This window comes from Falco punctatus (genome assembly GCF_963210335.1).
Source record: "Falco punctatus genome assembly, chromosome: 8".
Taxonomy (NCBI): Eukaryota; Metazoa; Chordata; class Aves; order Falconiformes; family Falconidae; genus Falco; species Falco punctatus.
In genome coordinates, this window is record NC_137588.1 from 24,118,029 (window position 1) to 24,137,945 (window position 19,917).

The 19,917-nt window shown below is 35.0% G+C and overlaps 1 protein-coding gene across 3 annotated transcripts in view; it reads left to right on the top strand.

Annotated features, from left to right (window-relative positions):
- Positions 1–19,917, top strand: part of KCNH7 (potassium voltage-gated channel subfamily H member 7) — a 232,842-nt gene that overhangs the window by 125,114 nt on the left and 87,811 nt on the right. For all 3 annotated transcript variants that reach the window (XM_080399102.1, XM_080399103.1, XM_080399104.1), the window contains exon 3: positions 12,322–12,477. In XM_080399102.1, coding sequence (XP_080255228.1) covers positions 12,322–12,477 — 156 coding nt within the window. The remainder of the gene's footprint in view (positions 1–12,321; positions 12,478–19,917) is intronic.

Below are 19,917 nucleotides of genomic sequence, written 5' to 3' on the forward strand. Positions count from 1 at the left end.
CATTTCTGTGGACTTTTACTAGAAACTGGCCCTGAATTGTGATCATTCATTAATTTTTTGGAAGTTTTCAGTCAAATTGTAAACCATGTAATGAGCTTTCTATAAGTATACTGTTTTTACTTTATTAGCATATTGTATAGCAATCAGTACAATACCTCACAAAAGCATATGTCTGTAATGGCTACTTGCTTGGATTATTATACAAAGAATATAATCACCAAATCAGATTTCTTGTCCATTAATATCTGCATTACCATACTGAGTGATAATTATTATGTTCCTTTCAGATATTCTTTATTAAATTAATCTAATATCACAAGTTTCATTATTTTGTTTAGAACTGATGTCAGGCTCGCTGCCATACAATCATTCCAACCACTATATCCCTTCTATGAATGCTGGCACAATATTAGCATTGTTGCAACCTTCTGGAACTTCGCCCAGCAAGATTTGTTAAGAGGTTACATCAGAGTTGTAGACTGCTGAGTTGTAGACCTAGACCTTTGACTACAATTTTTCTAGCAAATTTGTATCTAGCAAAGACTAATCACAATTCAGAAATATTTCTTAAAGGATCCATCTGGTTGTTACATAATTATTATCCGTACATATTAACAATTATGCCACAACTGTTATTGGGATTTTTATGGATTTTCACTATATTATTGGAAATTTTTTTTGCTTAATGCAGTTACATACTTATTCTTCTTACTCTTGCACTGTTGTTGTCACAGTCCTCTGTCAATTTTCTATATTTCATAGCTCTCGGCTTCCACAAATGTTTATTTACTCTCTTCTTTCTCCATTCACCATATGCCTGTTAATTCCTGTTTGTTACCTTTACTTACAGATGCACTTGCAGCTAAAATTTTGAGCATCCTGGAATCATCATTCTTTTTTTATCTAACAATTTCATTAAGAATTCTAATTTTTCATTGATATATTTGTCTGATTTCTTCTCCCACTTATTTCCACTTACATTTTTCTCAACCGTAGAAAATTACCCATTTAGAAGAATCACCGTTTTAATGCTTAGGATCGTTCTTTGTTTGTCTACATTGATTGCAATCAGGTCATGAAAAACACCCCTAGAACAGTCATGAACTTCTAATCCAGTAAGTTATTCATATTTATCAATTCTAATGAGATCTTAAATCAAAATTACATCATGTTGGGCATGGAGACTTTCCGTTAGAAAACTTTTTTTTCTTTTTACAAATATTTAGTATTTTACTAGTGTGTTTGACACACTTCCAGTACATAGGCCTCCCTATGTTTGCCTAAAAAAGGCACATTTATTAACATGCATTTAAGATCCCACAATTTTGTGTTATCAAGAGCTTCAGAATACATGTCTCTTTTAGCTACTTTGTTTGTCCTGGAAGGTTACACCCACTTGTTTTACATCCCAGTAGCCTGACTATTCCCATCAGCTTTCAGGATTGGCTTTCTCACTGGTGAGGGCTTCCAGATTATCATCATTGTTACCAAGACCCCATGATGGCTACTGCATACAAGGCCCCCTTGTTTTGCATCTGTCTGTTCTCTCCCTTAAGATACATTTTGCTGGATTACAGTTAAGTACTTAAAAACATATACTCGGACTTTACACCTGACATTGTCTATGATGACTCTTAATTTTTTTCTACAAGTTTGGGGGTTGCGTATTTCTATGCAGTCATGATCAATTTTCTTATGGAACATCAGGAAGGATGTTTCCATGAGCATAATTTTCTAAGCTTATGATTTCCATATTTAGAAAATGGTACTCTTTCCACTTGGCCAACAGAGCTGGATGTACATTGCACCTGTGAAAGTTTGCAGCAATGACAGCATTTCTCTTTTACCTCAGGGGACCTACTGTTGATCTGTTTTCCTATATCACCTTTCACACTGTATGGTCATTTAGTGCCTTCTTTTTGATAGCTATTAAGAACTGTATCACCAAAAAAAACCTTAATCTGCCTGAAATGGCACAGTGTGAGAACAGAATCTGGATCACTCTTTTACTTCATAGTATATTCTGGACCATGAAGGAATGAAACAAATTACTGAAATAGAGTGCAAGCTTTTTTTTTTTTTTTTTGCTTTTTGCTTTTTTTTTCCTTCCATTCTGCTTTGTGAGGTTATTCAATTAGTTCTTAAAATAGTTTATGCAGTTTAATTTGGAAAAATAAATGAGGCTACTTTCACCAAAATGTCTTAATCTGCACTTTTTCTGCAAGGTGGACAATATTCAACAAACCTGATATCCCTTTCTCATGAACATAATAAGACATTTCTCAGCTGAATGCCCAGAGTTGCATAGCTTCTAATGAGGGTTTAGAAAAGAATAGCTAGGGGGGGAAAAGAGAAAGAGAGAAAGAGAAAGAAGGTGGGGGTGGCGGATGGGGGGGGGGTGGGAGAGGGAAAGGAAGAGAGAGGGAAAGAAGATGAAGGAAAAAGGCATCTTCAGTTTTAGCACATACAATTAAATACATCTTAGCTCTTAGACAGCTAGCTAAAAAATAAGAAATTAGAATTATTTGTTAGCTATTGCGGTTTTTTAAAAGATTTGTGTTTAAGGTGTATTTAACTTTAAAATCATCATGTTTGTAAACAGACACTAAAGCTCTGTAGTTCTTAATTTTTCTGTTAAAAATATGTGAGAGAAAATGTTTCCAACCATTGTTTTTTGCCTTGAGCTATACATCTAGTATTTGCTGAGTGCTACACTTTAAATAAAATTGCTGAAAATGTGAATGAAAAGAGTCAAAGCATTTTCACAATGAAATCCAGTTGTTTTCAAAACTTCTAATTACATGTAATTCACTGAATTAATGTAATCCCTACTGCTATGACCCTTCCTAATTCAAAATTCTCTGTCTTGACACAGCCTGAAAAATGAATGAAAATAAGTTACCCTAATATGTAAATGTCTGTTGATACAGCTGAAAACATAGTATAACAAACTCCTTTTCATAGCGTTTCATTATTATTACTTGGACTGTTACTACGTTTTTTCCACCCAACTCTTCAATTTCAGCAAAGAATCTGATATTAATCACTGACCCTTCTCAAGTGGTATTGATCTGTGTCCAATGATATTGGACATTGGTAATTTTTTATTGTCTACTGCCACATATCGGGATATTGTGTTTTACAGCATTACATTCTGGGTTCTCTTTTGTTAACAGACATAAAACTCTAGTCAATGATACCCACATTTTAGTATCTAATAAAAAGCTCTTATTTTAATATGTCCTCAGTTCAAGTGTATCATACAGCTGAGCAAACAATGGATTTTCTATTCGCTGTTAATCCTGACAATTATTTTTATATATTTTCAATTAACATTTCAAAATATTAATGTTGCCTCACAGGAATAACTTGTGCAGTGTAGAAAAAAATTACTTTTAAATATTGTCCTTTAAAAATAATAAAAATTTCAATTTGAAAATGTTTAAGTGAAACATTTCAGTTTTTCTAAAATACCACTGCTGCTTGCAATGTTTCCCAGTTAAAAAGTTCAGTTATGATATTTGTCAAGTGTAGCGTATCCTGCATTCACCACAACTACATTACAAGAGTTCATAAAATCAAGCATTTATGCTAAGAAAACAAGATGAAAATCATTGGGCTTGCCTCATTCACATAGTATGTAACATTTATAACACAAAAGCGTGAAGAATCCTCCTCAGTTATTTGTCAATTTGCAAAGAGTTTACAGACTTAACAGTTACTTTTTTTTCTCAGAGACGTAGCCCTTTGTGCAATCTGCACTGACCTTCCATGTGTGACTTGCTTAGCATCTGGTAATATGCAGTGTGTGGTGCACTCAGAGGCTTTACATAGGTGTAAGGAACCAGGCACAAGATACTTAATCGCATATGAAGAGACAGAAATATTCTCATTAACAAGCCAGATACACTGCTTCTTAGAAGCAGCACTACTTGCTGAATTCATCTGGAAGAAAAAGACAATGTATAATAGAGATTTTAGACTAACCTTAGGACCTGAATGTTGCCAAGTAACACTCATGTTTGAATACACCAGCTTTGCAAAGTGCCAGCAATGAGAATCCATCCAGAAAACAATTTCAGACCCAGCTTTCACCCCACTATGCATGTACCAGAGCACATCTCTCAGAAAGAACAGTTTGAGAGGATGTTCAAGACTGACTGTAGGAACTGGGCCTTCTGACTTCAGTCTGTGCTCTAGAAAAAAACCCTTTGACAAAACTCAAATATAGTTTTAAGTTGAACTGAAACAGAAAGGAAAAAGCCTATCTTGCAATTTCTCCGCCAGCTGGGGTTTCCTAAAAATCATTCTATGTGTAGCCTGGGAGCTACAGAAGTCTTTACCCTTCCATGTAGAGTTTTTAAACATTTTTTCACGCTATGCTCTTTTCTTGGTCTCTACTTCATAGACATACAGTATCACTGCTTGTTCAATTTTTTTTTCCTTGCCAAATATTTCATTGCTCTACATCTTCTGTACATGTTTATATATGCTTAAACAACAAAGCACTAGGAAACTCTCTTCCCATATAAAATGTGTTCAGCATTACAATTAATCACCATATTTCTATTACAGTAGGTATAGATATTATAATTAGGAGGTCAGCAATAATTGTGTCAATGCAGTAGCATAAGAAACACTGGAGTGAGCAGTTGAATAGTATTTATTTAGCTATTCAATTATTTTATACCTGGGAATAAAGGGAGAGAAAATTAGATATTTATATAGGCAAGTCCAATAGTGAACTTGTCCACAGCCTCCAGAGGCAATTTTTTTCTTAGCTTGGTAGTTTAAAAATTCTTCCCTCAACTCTAAACACTGTAAGTTAATACATTACAAAACCTACATCAGTCCTATAAATCAACTCTTTAGTGTTCGGCAACCATTTCAGTGACAGACTGAATATCTATTTGATATGGAAGGTGGAGTGAAATGTCAAAGGAAACAGTTCCCAGTTAATCACTGTAAGATCCCTAATAAATACCAGCCAAATACACTCTTCTTGTCTCTACCCACCCCTCTTAAAAATAGCTATTCAATTGGAAAGGTACATAATACATTTCAACCTGCCATCTATTTTCAGTTGTTCTCTGCAATGAATCTTTTAAAAGAGACAGTCATAAAGATACATCTGCAGCATGTTTAATGGGAAGCTTGTGAATTCCCCATTCTTGCCACACAAGTAGCTCATTTTCAGTCAGATGGAATTGGAAAATAATGACATAAAAACACAGCTCAGAAGATACAGGTAAGAGATGGAAGGAATTGTACAACTTATTGCTCAAAGTTCTGCGTGGATAAGTACTAGACACATTTTAATAGTTATCTATTAAGTTATTTACTAAGTCAATTGTGAAAATGGGATCAAGAGTTTCTTTGTGTTACCCTTAGTTTCTTCATTCATTTTTGATGCATCTTTGGACAAAACACTTCTCCTCATTATGCCTTAGTCCTACTGCCTTTAGAAGAAAGTAAAGTAATACCTGTACATTTTGAAGGGCAGCAACAGGCAGCATTTACAATGCAGCCTGAGATTCCTGGAATAGATGCACTTTATGACTACAAACATTATCATCTTCAGTTTTAGCGTCAAGTTTCCTCCTATTCCTCATGTGTACAGCTACATAACAAATGGTAGGCTGGGAGAAATGGAACATCCAAGGGTAATTCTTTCCTTTAGAGCCAAAGTTTTGACAAAACTTAAAGGTCTTTACAGATCAGATGTCTTCAAAGATCTGAATAAATGACATCAAGTGCAAAGATGCAGAGCTGCAGGTAAAACCAGACAGAAATATTTGTCCGATATTTCTTTCATGGGGTTGTTACTGAACTGAGGAAGTAGCTATGTGGTACATGTCTCCAGTGATCTGATTCTACGCCACTGAGGGCTGGGCAATTTTTTCAGGGCAGATTCAGTCACTTTTCCACTCGTTTTTATTATATAAGCAGGCAGACTAAGTTGTGAAAATCTGTTAGCAGTTAGTTTTAATTGACATATAAATGGGCTGGCAAAGACATTTTTAACATTCTGCAGGATCTTCACATGACTATTTTCAATATAACGCTACAGGAACAGAGTTCTTAGTATGATTTGGGAAAGAAAGCAAACCTTTCTGATAAGTCCACTGAAGACAAGATTCCTTGTGACATGCTGCATTATTCTGGCTTGTGCTTGAACAGAAACACAAAGCAATAGATTTTCAGCCCTTAACTTGTCATGGTGACTTCCCACATCACAATACAAAACATCGGTCAATATTTGGCAAACTGGTTTTCTCTTGAATATTCAACACACACCCATAGTGCAATTCTCCTTAAATGCCAACAAAGCTCAACTAAGTACCCTATTTGCTTAGAGTGGACCTGAAACCAGAGGTAAACTGGCTTCTGAATTTTAAGCATAAAGAAAAAGGACTTTCTTCAGTGATAAGTCACAGAAATAACACAAGGAGAGCAAATATTCACTGGGTACTATTTTTCTTCCAATTTCCTTTTCTTTTTTTATAACTCTTCAAGGATACAAGATGCTTTGTTTTACAGGTTTCATTAGTAAATGACAACCAGTCATTTTCAGGCTTCATTCTTCTGCACCATTCATAGTTTGATGAAAGCACTTGCTTGCTACAAGTTTTTAACCTGTTTGTTACCAGAATCTTGACAAGATATAGAAAAAAGTGTTGATTTGCTTCCTTTTTTTTTTTTTTTTTTTTTTTTTTTTAAAGTTTGATTGAAAGCAGATATAGAACAACAGGGAATAAAGTCACAATTCCTGAAGATCACGTATGAAACTGCTTGGAGTAAGGGTATTCTGTTAATTCTTAGGGCATTTCAAGAATGCAAAAGTTTTATCAGCAGGGTGCAAGAGAGAGCCTTATGTCACAAGAAATTGTGCGCCCCTTCCCACATTGTCTTCCATGTAATTCATCTAACACACAGCCCCTGTGATCCTACCACACTGGTCCATACAAGGAGCATGTCCATGTCCTTTATCTGCCAGCATGTGGCAACAAAATAGATTATATACAGCAGTCCAGGCCAGAGAACAAGACTTGAGTTTTCAGCATTTCATATGTTCCTAAGTTACTCATATTTGCCATGCTGGGCATGTGGACAAAATCCGCAGCCTGAGCCTTCCAAAGGTCCACGCAAATTGGGGCAGCCTTTTTCTTTCTAAGACCAGGGCATACATTCCATGTAATTAAATTCCCTTTACTTTCTGCCTGCACAAGTATCATCCTGGACCTGAGTAAACAGAGTAACCAGCTTTCTGAGACTTGTCCCAGTCTGGAAGATGTAGAGAGAGATGCTTCTTTTGTCCGTTAGGGAGGAAGAGACTATTGAATTTGGAGAGTTAAGGAGTTAGTAGAAAGCCATGCCTTGGCTTCTCATCCCAAACAAAGACTCCGTGAAGGATGGGCAAAGTCAAGAGAAGGTGTTCTGATCTTCCACATTAATTGTCCCTTAGATTCTCTCTTTTCTTTCCCCAAAGAAGCTCTTATTAACAGTGGCCAATCTCCATGAGTCATGATATGTTGAAAGGACAGATAAGACTGTAAATATGAACACAAGATAACAAAATGCCATTGGTTATGTTTTATGACATGATGTTCTTTTGTACTTTGTGTTTGTGGAAGTCCACTTTTTCTTAACAGAAGAATATTAATTTTCTACTTATTGTAACAGTGATCAGAATCTAATGTCAGAGTAACTGGTCAAAAATGAACCTGTGAAAACAACACACATTTCACCTCATTACTAACAAAATGAGAACTATGCAGACTTTTCTGAGCTCCTTTTCGGTAAAATGCTGATAGAATTAAGACTAAGCTTAGGACACAATTTAATACAAAACATACTTAGTTGCCTTTCTACTATAATTGATAGTTTCAGATTATAAATTAAAATGTAAGGTATAAACTCTGTGTTTGTAACTAATATGTTCTAAGTTTATGCCTCTGAGAGAAGGCATTTTGAGCATTTCTTAACATGACAAAATGTGAATCATATCAAGGGAAGTGATGGGTAGTTATCTCCACAATAAGTGCGGTGATTATTTAATAAAAGTGCAAAGAATATTCAGCTTCTTTCTCTTGTCCCTCTGTTATCATAATATGGTCACATTGCAGAATTGTCTTATTTAGATATGTCTTTAAAGAAAAAACAGGATTGCCTAGCTCTCGAAACGTGTGCAGTATCTCTACCTCTAACTTTTAACTGCCCTTGGTCTTGTTCTAGTAGGCATGCGGTTGTTGGCTCTTCATTTGTTCTGTTTTGGTTTTGTTTCTTCTCACCTTCAATTTTAAAAGAGCAGAAGTGGCTATGGATTGTACAGATATCTACACTGGAATACTTGTATGTTGCCATGGTGAAAAATTATCATAATCCTAGAAAACTCTTTTATGAGGTCAACCTGTCCAGAAATTTATATATGCACACAGATGACATACTCAACATCTTTCTTTCTATACCCTTAGTTAGTTGTCCACACCAGCACTAGCAACATCTGAGAAAATGTTGCTAGAATATCTAAGAAGTCATAAATGCATTGGTGCAGGGAGCCAAGACTGATACCAAAATATGTCTGAACAAGTCTCAGCCCCAGCAAAGGCAGTCCTCAAATTTGTATTGAGGTGGATGAGTTTGAATGTTTTAATGGTGAAATGCAGATAGCAACTGTCAGACTTATTCAGGGCAACAGGGCTGCAGAGCCATTCTGTAGAACCACAATGGATTTTCAAGTGTCACTGTTGTGTGAAACATGGGGCTTCTGAAGAATTAGGACAAATATCTAAATGCCACAGTGTCTCAGTTTTCAGAGATCCTCTGAGCTTGGCATATGTAATGGCCTCTGAAAATTTCTTCCAAGGAAGACTGAATCAACATAGTTGTTTGGAACGTGTCATTTTTCAAAGTTTGCTTGTCAGAGTTTTTCACAGGAGAATGGAGGCTCTTGTAATTTGGAGTGCCTTCACTGTTGTATTAAAATTAATGTCCTCTCCCAATTGCTCATAAACAGAGCTATTACAGTTCAAATAAGTGACTGCAGTTGTATCTAGGATGCAGCCTGATAAAAATCTGTCCTAAAATCCTCTCTAGAAAATCACTGAAAAGGTTAATAGATTTTATGAACCGAATTAATTGGTTTGATGTGCCTGCTTTGTGCTGGTCTCGCGAAGACAGTAAACTGTAAATACTATGCAGCCAGATATTTAAATAGACTTTGCTTCACCAGGATTGCTCAAATGGTGCAATATAGCCTTACATAATCCTATTATATCCTAAAACTTTATTTCTTAAATATTTATTGTCATTTATGCATACATTTTGGCAGTTATTTGTTTCACACCAGCCTGTCTGGTCTTGTGAAATCATACTGTTGAATACATAACCACAGAATTATACATCATATCCACACAGCATACAGGGGAGTAGAATTTTTTCACATATGGGGTTTTGCCACTAATTTAACTAGATGAAAAAGTAGGCTTTAAAATGCCATAGACAGAAGAAAACAAGCCCTTATAACTATGTAATTCAAGCTGAAAAGAAAATATCCAGGTTTTCCTCTTTATCACCTCCAATGATGATAACAAGAGAGCACAACAGGTATATTTCATGATTACTCCTCAATAGTAATCTTTATAAAATCCAGATATATCCCTGGATATTGCATCTATTAATTACAAAGGTATAATTTTCATAATTATTCTGATTATATCATCCACTTGCCTTGTGCTGTTAGATGAGAAATGTAAATTCCAGAAACCTCATTAGAATTTTTATTGCTCATGAGAAGCATTTCTTACTCTCAAAGTAAGAGAGACAGTATAGAGACAAAACAGGGAAAACGTTGAGTGCAATGAAGAGCAGTGGAATGCCAGAGTGCAAATACTGAAGAAGATCGTTTATAAACAAGCTACTTCTTAATATTTATTTATTTATTGCCATCAAATCCAACAACTGAATGCTTGATTTAGTTTTGCTAGTATTCTTTCTTTGTACCCAACTCTTATTTTCCAGTCACACTGGGGTCTTTCTTGTTATTTTGTATTTTGTATTTCCTTATGGCCGTTTCAATACAGATAGATACTGATAATTGTATAGCAGGTAACTCTTTCTGTATTAAAGACAGTGACAGTAACTGTGACAGGCATTATCTTTTGATCAAGTTGCAGAATTCCAATTCCAGTCATTCACATAAAGTAAATATTCTATGCCTCTAAAAGAAGCTCAGGTATCTTGGAAAATCTTCAAACTAAGGAACTACACTGGAGTCATTAGCCTGCTGGTGCAATTTGTCCTCAAAGGAACTATGATGAATTATATGAAATATGAATCTTTCCCATTTTTTATTCCCAAAATATTTCTACATACAGCTTAAATTTTTTAACCCTGTGCTCTCTTTGCCAGGTTTTTAATCTGTGGCCTGTTAAACATCTTCTGCATCTCCCAAGAGATGCAAATCCCTAGCTACAGTACAAATGAGGTTTGTAAGTGCTTGAGGGTGGAATGTTCCACATAAACGGGAGATAGTGTCATTACTTAACATTGTGGGAAGCATTTCAAAAGCTGAAACACCCTTGCCTTCAAAAACAGGAATGTTTTTAAAGAAGTCAGGCTTCTTGTCATCCTTGTTTGCATAAACTGATAAATATTAGATCCACTGGAGTTCAGTGTTTTTCAAAGCCACGCACCCCTCAGCCTAGCCCCACTTCCAGTCCTCTGTGTTAAAGGTGTCTAGTTGGGGGATATCTGCTCAATCTAGAAATCTGCATGCCAAAGCATAGTCTATAGCATGAAATAGTAAGTATTTTCTTCCGAACAAATCAATAAATATAATTCTGACCGTTTAAAATCAATATGTATTGTTATTAACTAAAAACACAAAGATTATTTCTAAATTATGTTCAGACCCTCTGTTTAACCATCTAAGTTGCAATGCTTGGCCTGCAGCACTTCTATTTTTAGCTCTAATGGAACAGTCTTAAATTGCTTATTTTCTGTTTACTAAAGTCATTGAGCTTGTAACCATGGCAACTTTGGCAAGTGCCACAGCTTAACTGTTTTATTAAATGGATTGAAGGTACAGCTGCAAAACTTGAAAAGCCAGCATGTCAATTTTATACATAGCTCATACTGCCATATATACCACATTATAGAAAATACTACTTTAAATATGAGGATCCAGAATCTGATCTTGGTTATAATGATAACAATCTTTACTATCTCTGTCCTCAATGGGAAAAAAAAAAAAATCTTGTGTAACCTAGATCAGGATCTGTTTTTGTCAAATTGCACAGCCTTTCAAGTTTCAGTGATTACTGCATTTGAATGCATAAATTGCAGATGATGTACATTAAACCAGTCCCTAGCTATCATAGAAAGACACCATCTCACAGTTGTGTTTGCATGAAGCTTTTAGCACATTATTGTATTGTTTACAGCAATCACATCATTTTTTGGAACCACTAGAAGGAATTAAGTCAAAACTAATGACCTTGTCAATTTAAACTTCTTCAGAGTCATACTGGAACAATTAGCACAAAGAATTCTTTAAATCTAATTAGGCTTTGGAACAACACCCTGAGTACTAGAGGTGTTGTGGAATTACACCTTCTATATCAGTACAAGCTGGGTATGGCCCATATATATGAAAAACTAGGGTGCTTTTAAATTTATCCTTTAAATTGTATATAACAGTTAAGTCAAATACTGATTAAGATTATTGAAAAATATTACCACAGTTTATAAGTTCTTTTGTGATAGAATATAAAACTCCATAGGATCAGGTAACAAATAAAATTTTAACACAAACCTAAACAATACTATATAGCCCCCAAAAGACTGAGAGCTAAAATAAGAATAGTCATATATTTACACCCATAAATATTTAATGCATGATTCATCCTGTTGTAATAGAACCAAAAGCTTGAAGAATGTTTGACATTTATAAGAATGGGGTTCTGCTTTCTTTGCTAGTGTTATGGTTGGAACAGTGTTCGCATTGCTACTTTTGGTGCTAAATGTCTCCATATCACAAGTCTGTCTATATAGGTACTTCCAGTGAATAAAAACCAAAAAGTAAAATTGACATTTTAAAGGAGAGATCTTTTGGAAGAGGTAATAATCTAATAAATTATAAAAAGATGTATTTCTTTCTATGAAAATGTTCCTGTTTAAATTAAATAGTGTGTCTGAATGTTAAATCATTAAATTCAAAGAAATATGCTTCACTATCTGTTGGTATAACTGTAATTACTGGAGGGAAAAATAATTACGTTTCCTTTCATTTATGTATTTCTTTTTTTTCTCCATCTGCAGGATCTACCTTCATTTGCAACACCCACATAATTCCAGTAAAAAATCAAGAGGGAGTAGCAATGATGTTTATTATTAACTTTGAGTATGTAACAGATGAAGAGAATGTGGCATCTCCTGAGAAGTGCAAGCCAATACTGCCATCCAAACTTGTAAATCGTAAGTTACTCATTGAAAGTTCTCTGCTTACCTCTGCTTTTAGCTGGGAGAGTAACTAACCTGTGCAATAATGATACCAAAGAACTGATGCAATCCCCATTGGCTGACTCACTTAAGATAGTTTAAAACAATAAGAATTTAAACATGGCAAACCTGTTACAATGTTGGCAAGATAATCTATCCGATCTCTGGTAGTACTAATAGCATAGATCTGCTAAGTACTGCTAGGAAATATAAATTCATTAAAAGTAGAACATTTCACAGAAGTGCATTGCCTTGACAAAAATTGATTATGAATGAAAACCTGCAAAGTATTATGATATAGCCCTACTATTTCACCTTAACTAGTCAAAATTGAACATTTTTATTTCCTTTCCAAATGAAAAATTGTTGGTGGAAGGTTTGATTAAATTAGACTAGAAAATATAAAACATGGGGGGAAAAGTTGAAGCATAATTAAACATCCTGGTTTTATCAAATTTTAGTACTTAGATTGGCTTGAAGGATGGGATTTGGGTTTTTTTGTTATACAGGAAATGCTTTTGTTTTCATCCCACTGGAACATAAGTATTGCCGAAATCAGAAAACTACACAGAAGTCCACTTCTTATACAGCTAGAATGTGTGGATTTCTGTCCTTCTACTTGCAGAATGTGTGCTCTTCTCCTGACCTTCACTCTGTGCAACAACAGCATCTTCTGTTTTTGCTGTTCTGTTTGCCAAATCCTTCTGCTTTGCTTCTGCACTCAGTAATCTGCTTTTACGACAAGATCTCCCAGAACACGTCCCCGTTTGTACAAACTCTTAGTAAAGCACCGCATACTCTAACACTGAGCATTAACACTGTCCCCTCGTTGGCTCAGCGACAGTTGGAAAATACCTTTCCACAGTGTAATAATCTTTAATGTTAGCACAATAAAGGGACCTGGAACCTAAGTTTTCTGACCGTTAAATCAACACTTCAGCTTTCTTTAGATAGGAGATAAAGAAGGTATGATATCCACTGCCAGAAGCGGGAGAAGAACTTTCCCAATGTAAGCACCGTGCACTACCTGAAGTGATGACATGCTGTATTATTTTTTCTGCTAGTTATGTTGAGAAGATTGTAAGGAGCAAGTCTGTAACTATACATATAACGGCATTACCAGGCTCCTTCTGATGAAAGCAGTCTTTGCCATTCTTCATAATCTAGACTTTCTGAGCTGTATCTTCTTGACGAGATGCATAGGATCTCACTCAAAGCTCTGTGACTATCAAAAAATAAATACATAACCAAAAAGCCCCCCCCCCCCAATATTGCCAAACCATTCACATTTTTAAAAGATTGAAATTTATTTCTATAATTAATTGGGAAAATAAAAAATACTATTTTCATTAAGCATGGAGAAAGAGCTCTGACTGAATCATTCCAGATAGGCCAAAGTCTTTATACTTATGTCTGTATAACCCTACAATGGCAGTAAATACAAGACTGTGGAAAGGAAAATTCCCATTGCTGGAAATTAGCAGTTTGCAGATAATTATTGTTCACCAAATATCACATTTTTTAAAAAATAACGTTTGTAAATATTCTTTACACTACATATTTTAAAACTTGTGCTTTTATACTTTCCTGTCTTATTCTGTTTTGCAGGTTTTTTAAAAATAACTAATACAGCGGTATTTTTCATTTTTCTTGAGATACCAAGAAAACACTTTTCTTTTTTTAGTAATGTTACGGTAAAAATACTGTTAAGGGATATCAGAAAAAAAGTTTGAAATTGCATCAGAAAAAAATAAAATAATTTATTAAATTTACATCAAGTAAACCCCACTTATATTCTGTTTCAATTTCAGGATGCCATGATTTTGTGAAATTTGAACATTTTACTTCCTGGCTTTAAAAACCAGTTTTATAACATAAGTAAATTTATTTAGCTGGTTCACGCTTAATGTGGTTTTATTGACAAAACAGAAGGTAAAATACTAACAGGGGGTGGGGGATGTGGAAGCTTCATGTCCTGAAAAAGAGCTTTTTGTTCTCATATCTGCAATCCATCACTGTATGTCTTGAAGTGTTGGCACCTGCCATATTTTAAAGTGAAAAGCCACTAAAGAGGACATCTACAAAAAAATCACTTAGTCAAAACATCCTTCTTTTGTTTTACAGTATTTATGCCTGACATACACTGGGGATTTCCTTGCTGAGAGTTCTTGAAAAATGAATGTGTGGCTCCAAATTCATTACATAATAAGGAAAGATCAAGGTGAAAAGGAGACAGAGAAAGGTGACTTGAACCATTTTTCTGCTAGCGGGTACAGCCAGATGCCAGAAACTGGCAGAAACTAGAGCAGGCACATGGCTGCTTTTACTCCTATCATTTCCACTGCTTGTGGTTTCAGAGTAGAGTGTTATGTGGGCAGGATGGGAAGAATGGTGATACAAAATATGCTACATAGCCAGAAAATTCCTCTTGGCAGAAAGAATTCTCAAGAAAGAGGCCAACCTCTGCAAAAAATCCAGAAATAACTACAAGATAATGTGTACAGTCCAGTGGTGGATTTGAATTAAAACAAAAAAAGCCTTGAAATTTAGAAAAGGCAGAAAGACACCAATAAGCAACAAAAGAAGTCACAGAAAAGGTGGATTGTTTACCAGTAAAACTATCTTTTTTAAGTCATGTTCCCATCATAATAAAGGCAAACAGCAGATTCTCTAAAAGGAAGTTATTTTTTCATCGTCTTACTCTATTTAGAACATACATCAACAGGTAAAGCAGCTGATCTATTTTCATTGGATCACACACACACTAGACAGTAAAGGGTACTGGTTCAGGAAAAAAAAAAAAAAAAGCAAATAAACAAAATCCTCTCAAATCCAGTGACCAATTTAGAGAATGAAAGAGGGGGAACCAGCCATATAACAAGTGCAATACAATTCTGACAAACCACCAAGATAAGCAACAGCTAATGACAAAAGATTTCAGATTGCATTAACATCTACTACCCAGAAGTACACAGATCATGAGAGATTTCTTTCCAGAGTTCCTTAGATTGAGTTCTGTCATATTAGAATGTCTTTTCAACATGAGAGCAAAAAAAAATGACTGAGTCAGGTTGTAGAAGAGCTAAAAGTGAATAGGAAATAAAAGATTCTAGTTATTTTCCTGACCCCATAGAAAATAAGATAACACTTCCATACTATCATTTTTCCTCTAATTGATTTATTAGGAGTTGACATCAAATTTATTACCTGTGACTTTGAAAAACCTTTCCTTTTTCTAAAAGCATCTTTTCTGCTAGCTGCAGCCAACAGTTTTGAAGAAGACTGCTTACTACAGTGGCCCCCACGACTGTAATCTAACACAATATGAAAAAAAAGCATTTCATGCTGCACACACAGCCCATTGTGTTCTCAAAAGCTGTAGCAGGAAAGAAGGATTCCAATCTGTTAAAGGACTGAGGGCCTTCTGAAAAAATTAAAGACCTATGGAAGGCAACTGACATTTGCAAAGTTGAGCTTAGAGACTACATTTAGTTCTGGATAGGCAGAAAATTTTAAACTTTCCAGCTAAATACTGACAGAACTTGAACTTTTAAACAGTGTTTGTAAGCTATTTGACAGGGATCCTGTCTTTTGTACCCATTATGATGGTTAACACAGGTTCTGATTCAGCATCGGGCTTGGCAGATTATGATAATAATAGATTATTTTTAAAAAAATACAGTATGTTGCCAGGAGATTGATGACCACATTTGAGTATAAATACAATTCTTTCTAGTCTGGTGCTCAAAAGCTTCTATCTCATATGCAGCAGAAAGCTGAATAGGCACTAATGTGAAAAGTGAAGATACCGGCTTCACAATAGCAGTGTAAAAATCCTTTCAGCTGATCCTTTTGTTCCCTTTACTCTTCCTTGCAAGAATTTATCATCAGTTCTCTATGGCAGTCTGACCAGTGTTCGTGTAATCACATAGCTAATTTTTGGGAAATCCTAGCATGCACCAAATCTGTAAAGAACTACCAAATCATAGCCAACTGATTTTTCACTAGTTTCTGCTTCATTGATTTTGTGTTTTGCCACAATTATATTTTTCAATATATGCCATTTCACTAGTGAAACAAAGGAAGTCTTTGTTCATATATAACTCTTTCCATTTGGGAAAAAAAAGTAATCCCAAAACATTTGTCATATCTTTTTGTTTAAACTTCCAACCAAATTTATTTAATACTATATCTGTCCCATATTTATATTCAGAAAGGTGAGGAAATTTCTTCTGTAAGCACTTATTTCATGACTGGGTCTCATCCTCCACTCCATTGAGAATGTCTTTGTACAATGTGCAGTTAAAGTGAGACATACAAACTGATTTCTGCTACAGATGTCCATTCATCATCCAATCACTCTTTCTAAACTTTGTCTCATTTCCAGATATGACAATTCTATTCATTCTTATTTCACATCTTTTCTGATTGTTTGCTTTTTGCATTGCCATTTCTTAGGTCATGTAAATGTTTTATAATTCCAGAAATTAACTTCTATACCCAAATATAAAAACACTTAATAACTTTATCCCATCTCACTTTATCTGAAATGCTTGAAGACATAAATACCTGCTTTTTAAGTGAAAGGATATTTGTTTAGGTTATTAAAGTGTTGAGATCAAAAGTTTTGAGCTATATGGGCCCTAAAAATGAATTTTACCCATAATATAAAAGTTCCTATGGACTATTCTCTTACACATCTGATAAGACACTAACATTTGCTTGGTTGTCACTATGATGATAAAAAATTATTTCCAAAAGTCTTGTTCAGAAATTTTCATGAATCTAATCATTTGCCAAAGTTATATAAAATTTTCAAGTCCAACTGAAATAATGCATGAATAATGTATAGACAGATTAAGAAAGACAACTCCTTCCTGTTAGACTCACTGTAAAAGAAAACAAAATCTTTATGTAGATTTTCTACAATGAACTAAATTAAACAAAATAACTCTATGAACACTACTAAATTATCATTTAAATTTGTCTACCAGTAACAGTTGTAAACCAAATTAAAATAAGAATTCCTGTACATTGTGTTGTACAAAATTCATTGTATTCTTTATTATAAAGTGTTAAGCTACTATAACTTCTGTATATAAAAATGGCTTATAAATCATCTGTTTGAGGAAAGGGAACGTACGTGTCCAGTTTTTCCCAGATCTGTCAAACATTCCAATCTAGCATGTTCATCCACTCCACCAAATCAATGAGAACTTTTTACAGGAATTTACAGAATTAGTGGCATAAATTAATATTTGATTCTGGCACCTGATTCTGTTCTTCAGAGCTGTCAAGTACTTTGTGTCTGTAAAGCTAGTACATGCAAATTATCAAAATAATCATGACACAGATTGAACACAGAGAAAATCAGCTGCCATTTCACACTAACAAAAAATCATAGATTTGACATTACTGACTGCACTATGAAGAATGTAGCTATAATTTTTCTACTCAAAGTAGACCATTTGTGGGATTGTAATGTACATGCATGCACAAAATGAGAAATACCTCTCAGAACTTTAATTCTGAGTTGTTTTCATTTTCTGCCCCACCTGCTGCTTTTTTATTGACTATAAGTGCTTTTTCTAATATTTACTCCAGTCCTGTCAAAAGCAAAACTCCTATTAATATGTAAGCTAAAATAGCTAAATCTTTCAAGCAAAGAGATTCTTCAGGGTGTTTACACTTTAGTAAGTTTGCCTCCCTCCTGGTCCTAGCAATACAGTTACATCTCAGGAGCAGAGATCACTGCATCCACTGAAGTTAAAAATGAACCAAACATATCTGAAATTCAAATCAGGCCTTTTCTTTAAGTCAAAGAATTGACTCAAAAAACGGTATTTGTTTTCCTCTTTGCGGTACATTTTGCTATAAAGGTAAACATAGCAGTTAGTGAAAGGCAAGCATATATTTTTTTCTAAATATATCTGGACAACAAGATTGTCATGAAATATTGTAAACCATTTGAGGCACACAAGTTTGCCACATAGAACATGGCACTTAGAAGCAATAGCAACCCTCTGAATTTGCCCAAAATGTAATGAGAAATTTTTCCAAGGTCTTATTTTTAGCTGCAACACTAGGAGCAAATCCATCATAAGTGAGGGCTAGTCAAGAAAAATTGTGTCCAGGAGGACAAAGGTTTCTATCTAGTCAACCAGCAGCATAGTTCTGACAACCCTAATGTCAGTATGTGTACTTGTCTCCAAGGTAAATTACAGTGAATGTTAGGTAAACTGAGACAGCTTTGAACTCGTAGCAGAGGAATATAGCCAAACAGTGAAAGACAGAAGAACCTCTGTTACTTTCACCTTCAGTGCTCCACAAATACCTAGCTGCCTAATTAACAGAACAAAATTAAGATAAATAAATTCTACTACTCTTCTTTTACAGACAGAGAAATACAAGTGGGGTGGCTATACCTCTGTTTCCTCATGACAGTTGTGGCTGGGGCTCAGATTAGAAAGGAAGCCTCCCTGGATTCTAGCCACTGTAATTAGCTGTTTGCATTACTGAGTCTCCCAGCTAGGATCACAGGGCTATTGTGCTATATCTTGTACAAACATTCAATAAAAAAGGCAATCTCTGCTTAAAGAGATTACAAACCAAACAGAGGGAATGACACAGCTTTCAGTAGCTTTCAGTGGAGGTGACTTGTGCACGCTGGACAGGAGAAGGAACACAAGCTGACAATACTCGCTCTGCAGAGACCCTGCAAATTTTCCTTTTGCTATTTAAACAAATACACAGTATGAGAAATTAGTATGAAAAGGATTCTTGGCTTGAACTAGATCCAGAAGTTTCTTTCAGTCCTATATTTTTACTCATTTTTAACAGGTCTCCTATCTAATTGTTCTTTTCAGGACATTTAAAACAGATGGGTTCTGTGAGGTAACTTGAAGGCTAGGATAATGGTTTTGCAAAGTCATCCCACATTGTAATACTTATCACCAGGGAAGTATAAAGGCAGTGAGTTTTTCATCATTCTTTGATGGAAGACAGAGTCCTGTGCCTCTTATTCATAATAACAACTATCCCAGAGAACTTAACACATCTGTGCACTTGTTAAATTAAATTAGATTTTAACTTTAAGAGGGAGAAATCAAAACTTTCAGAATATCTCAAGCTTAGACAAAGAGGATTCTACTAGACATCAGGAAAAAAAATGGATTTGAGAAGCTTTGAGATGGACACTGGTCATAAGGAATATGTTTTGTTATTTATATCATTCAACATAGAGTAGGCATTATCTTAAGGTAAGCAAACAAAATAGATCTATAGATAAAAATAAGGAGATTTACCACAACTGTGTCCTACTTGACTATGTTAAGAAGCATAGCACCCAGGCAAGCTGAGCATTTCAAAGACCTGAAAGCGACTGGCAGAGACACATAACCTGAAGAGTTCTTCCCA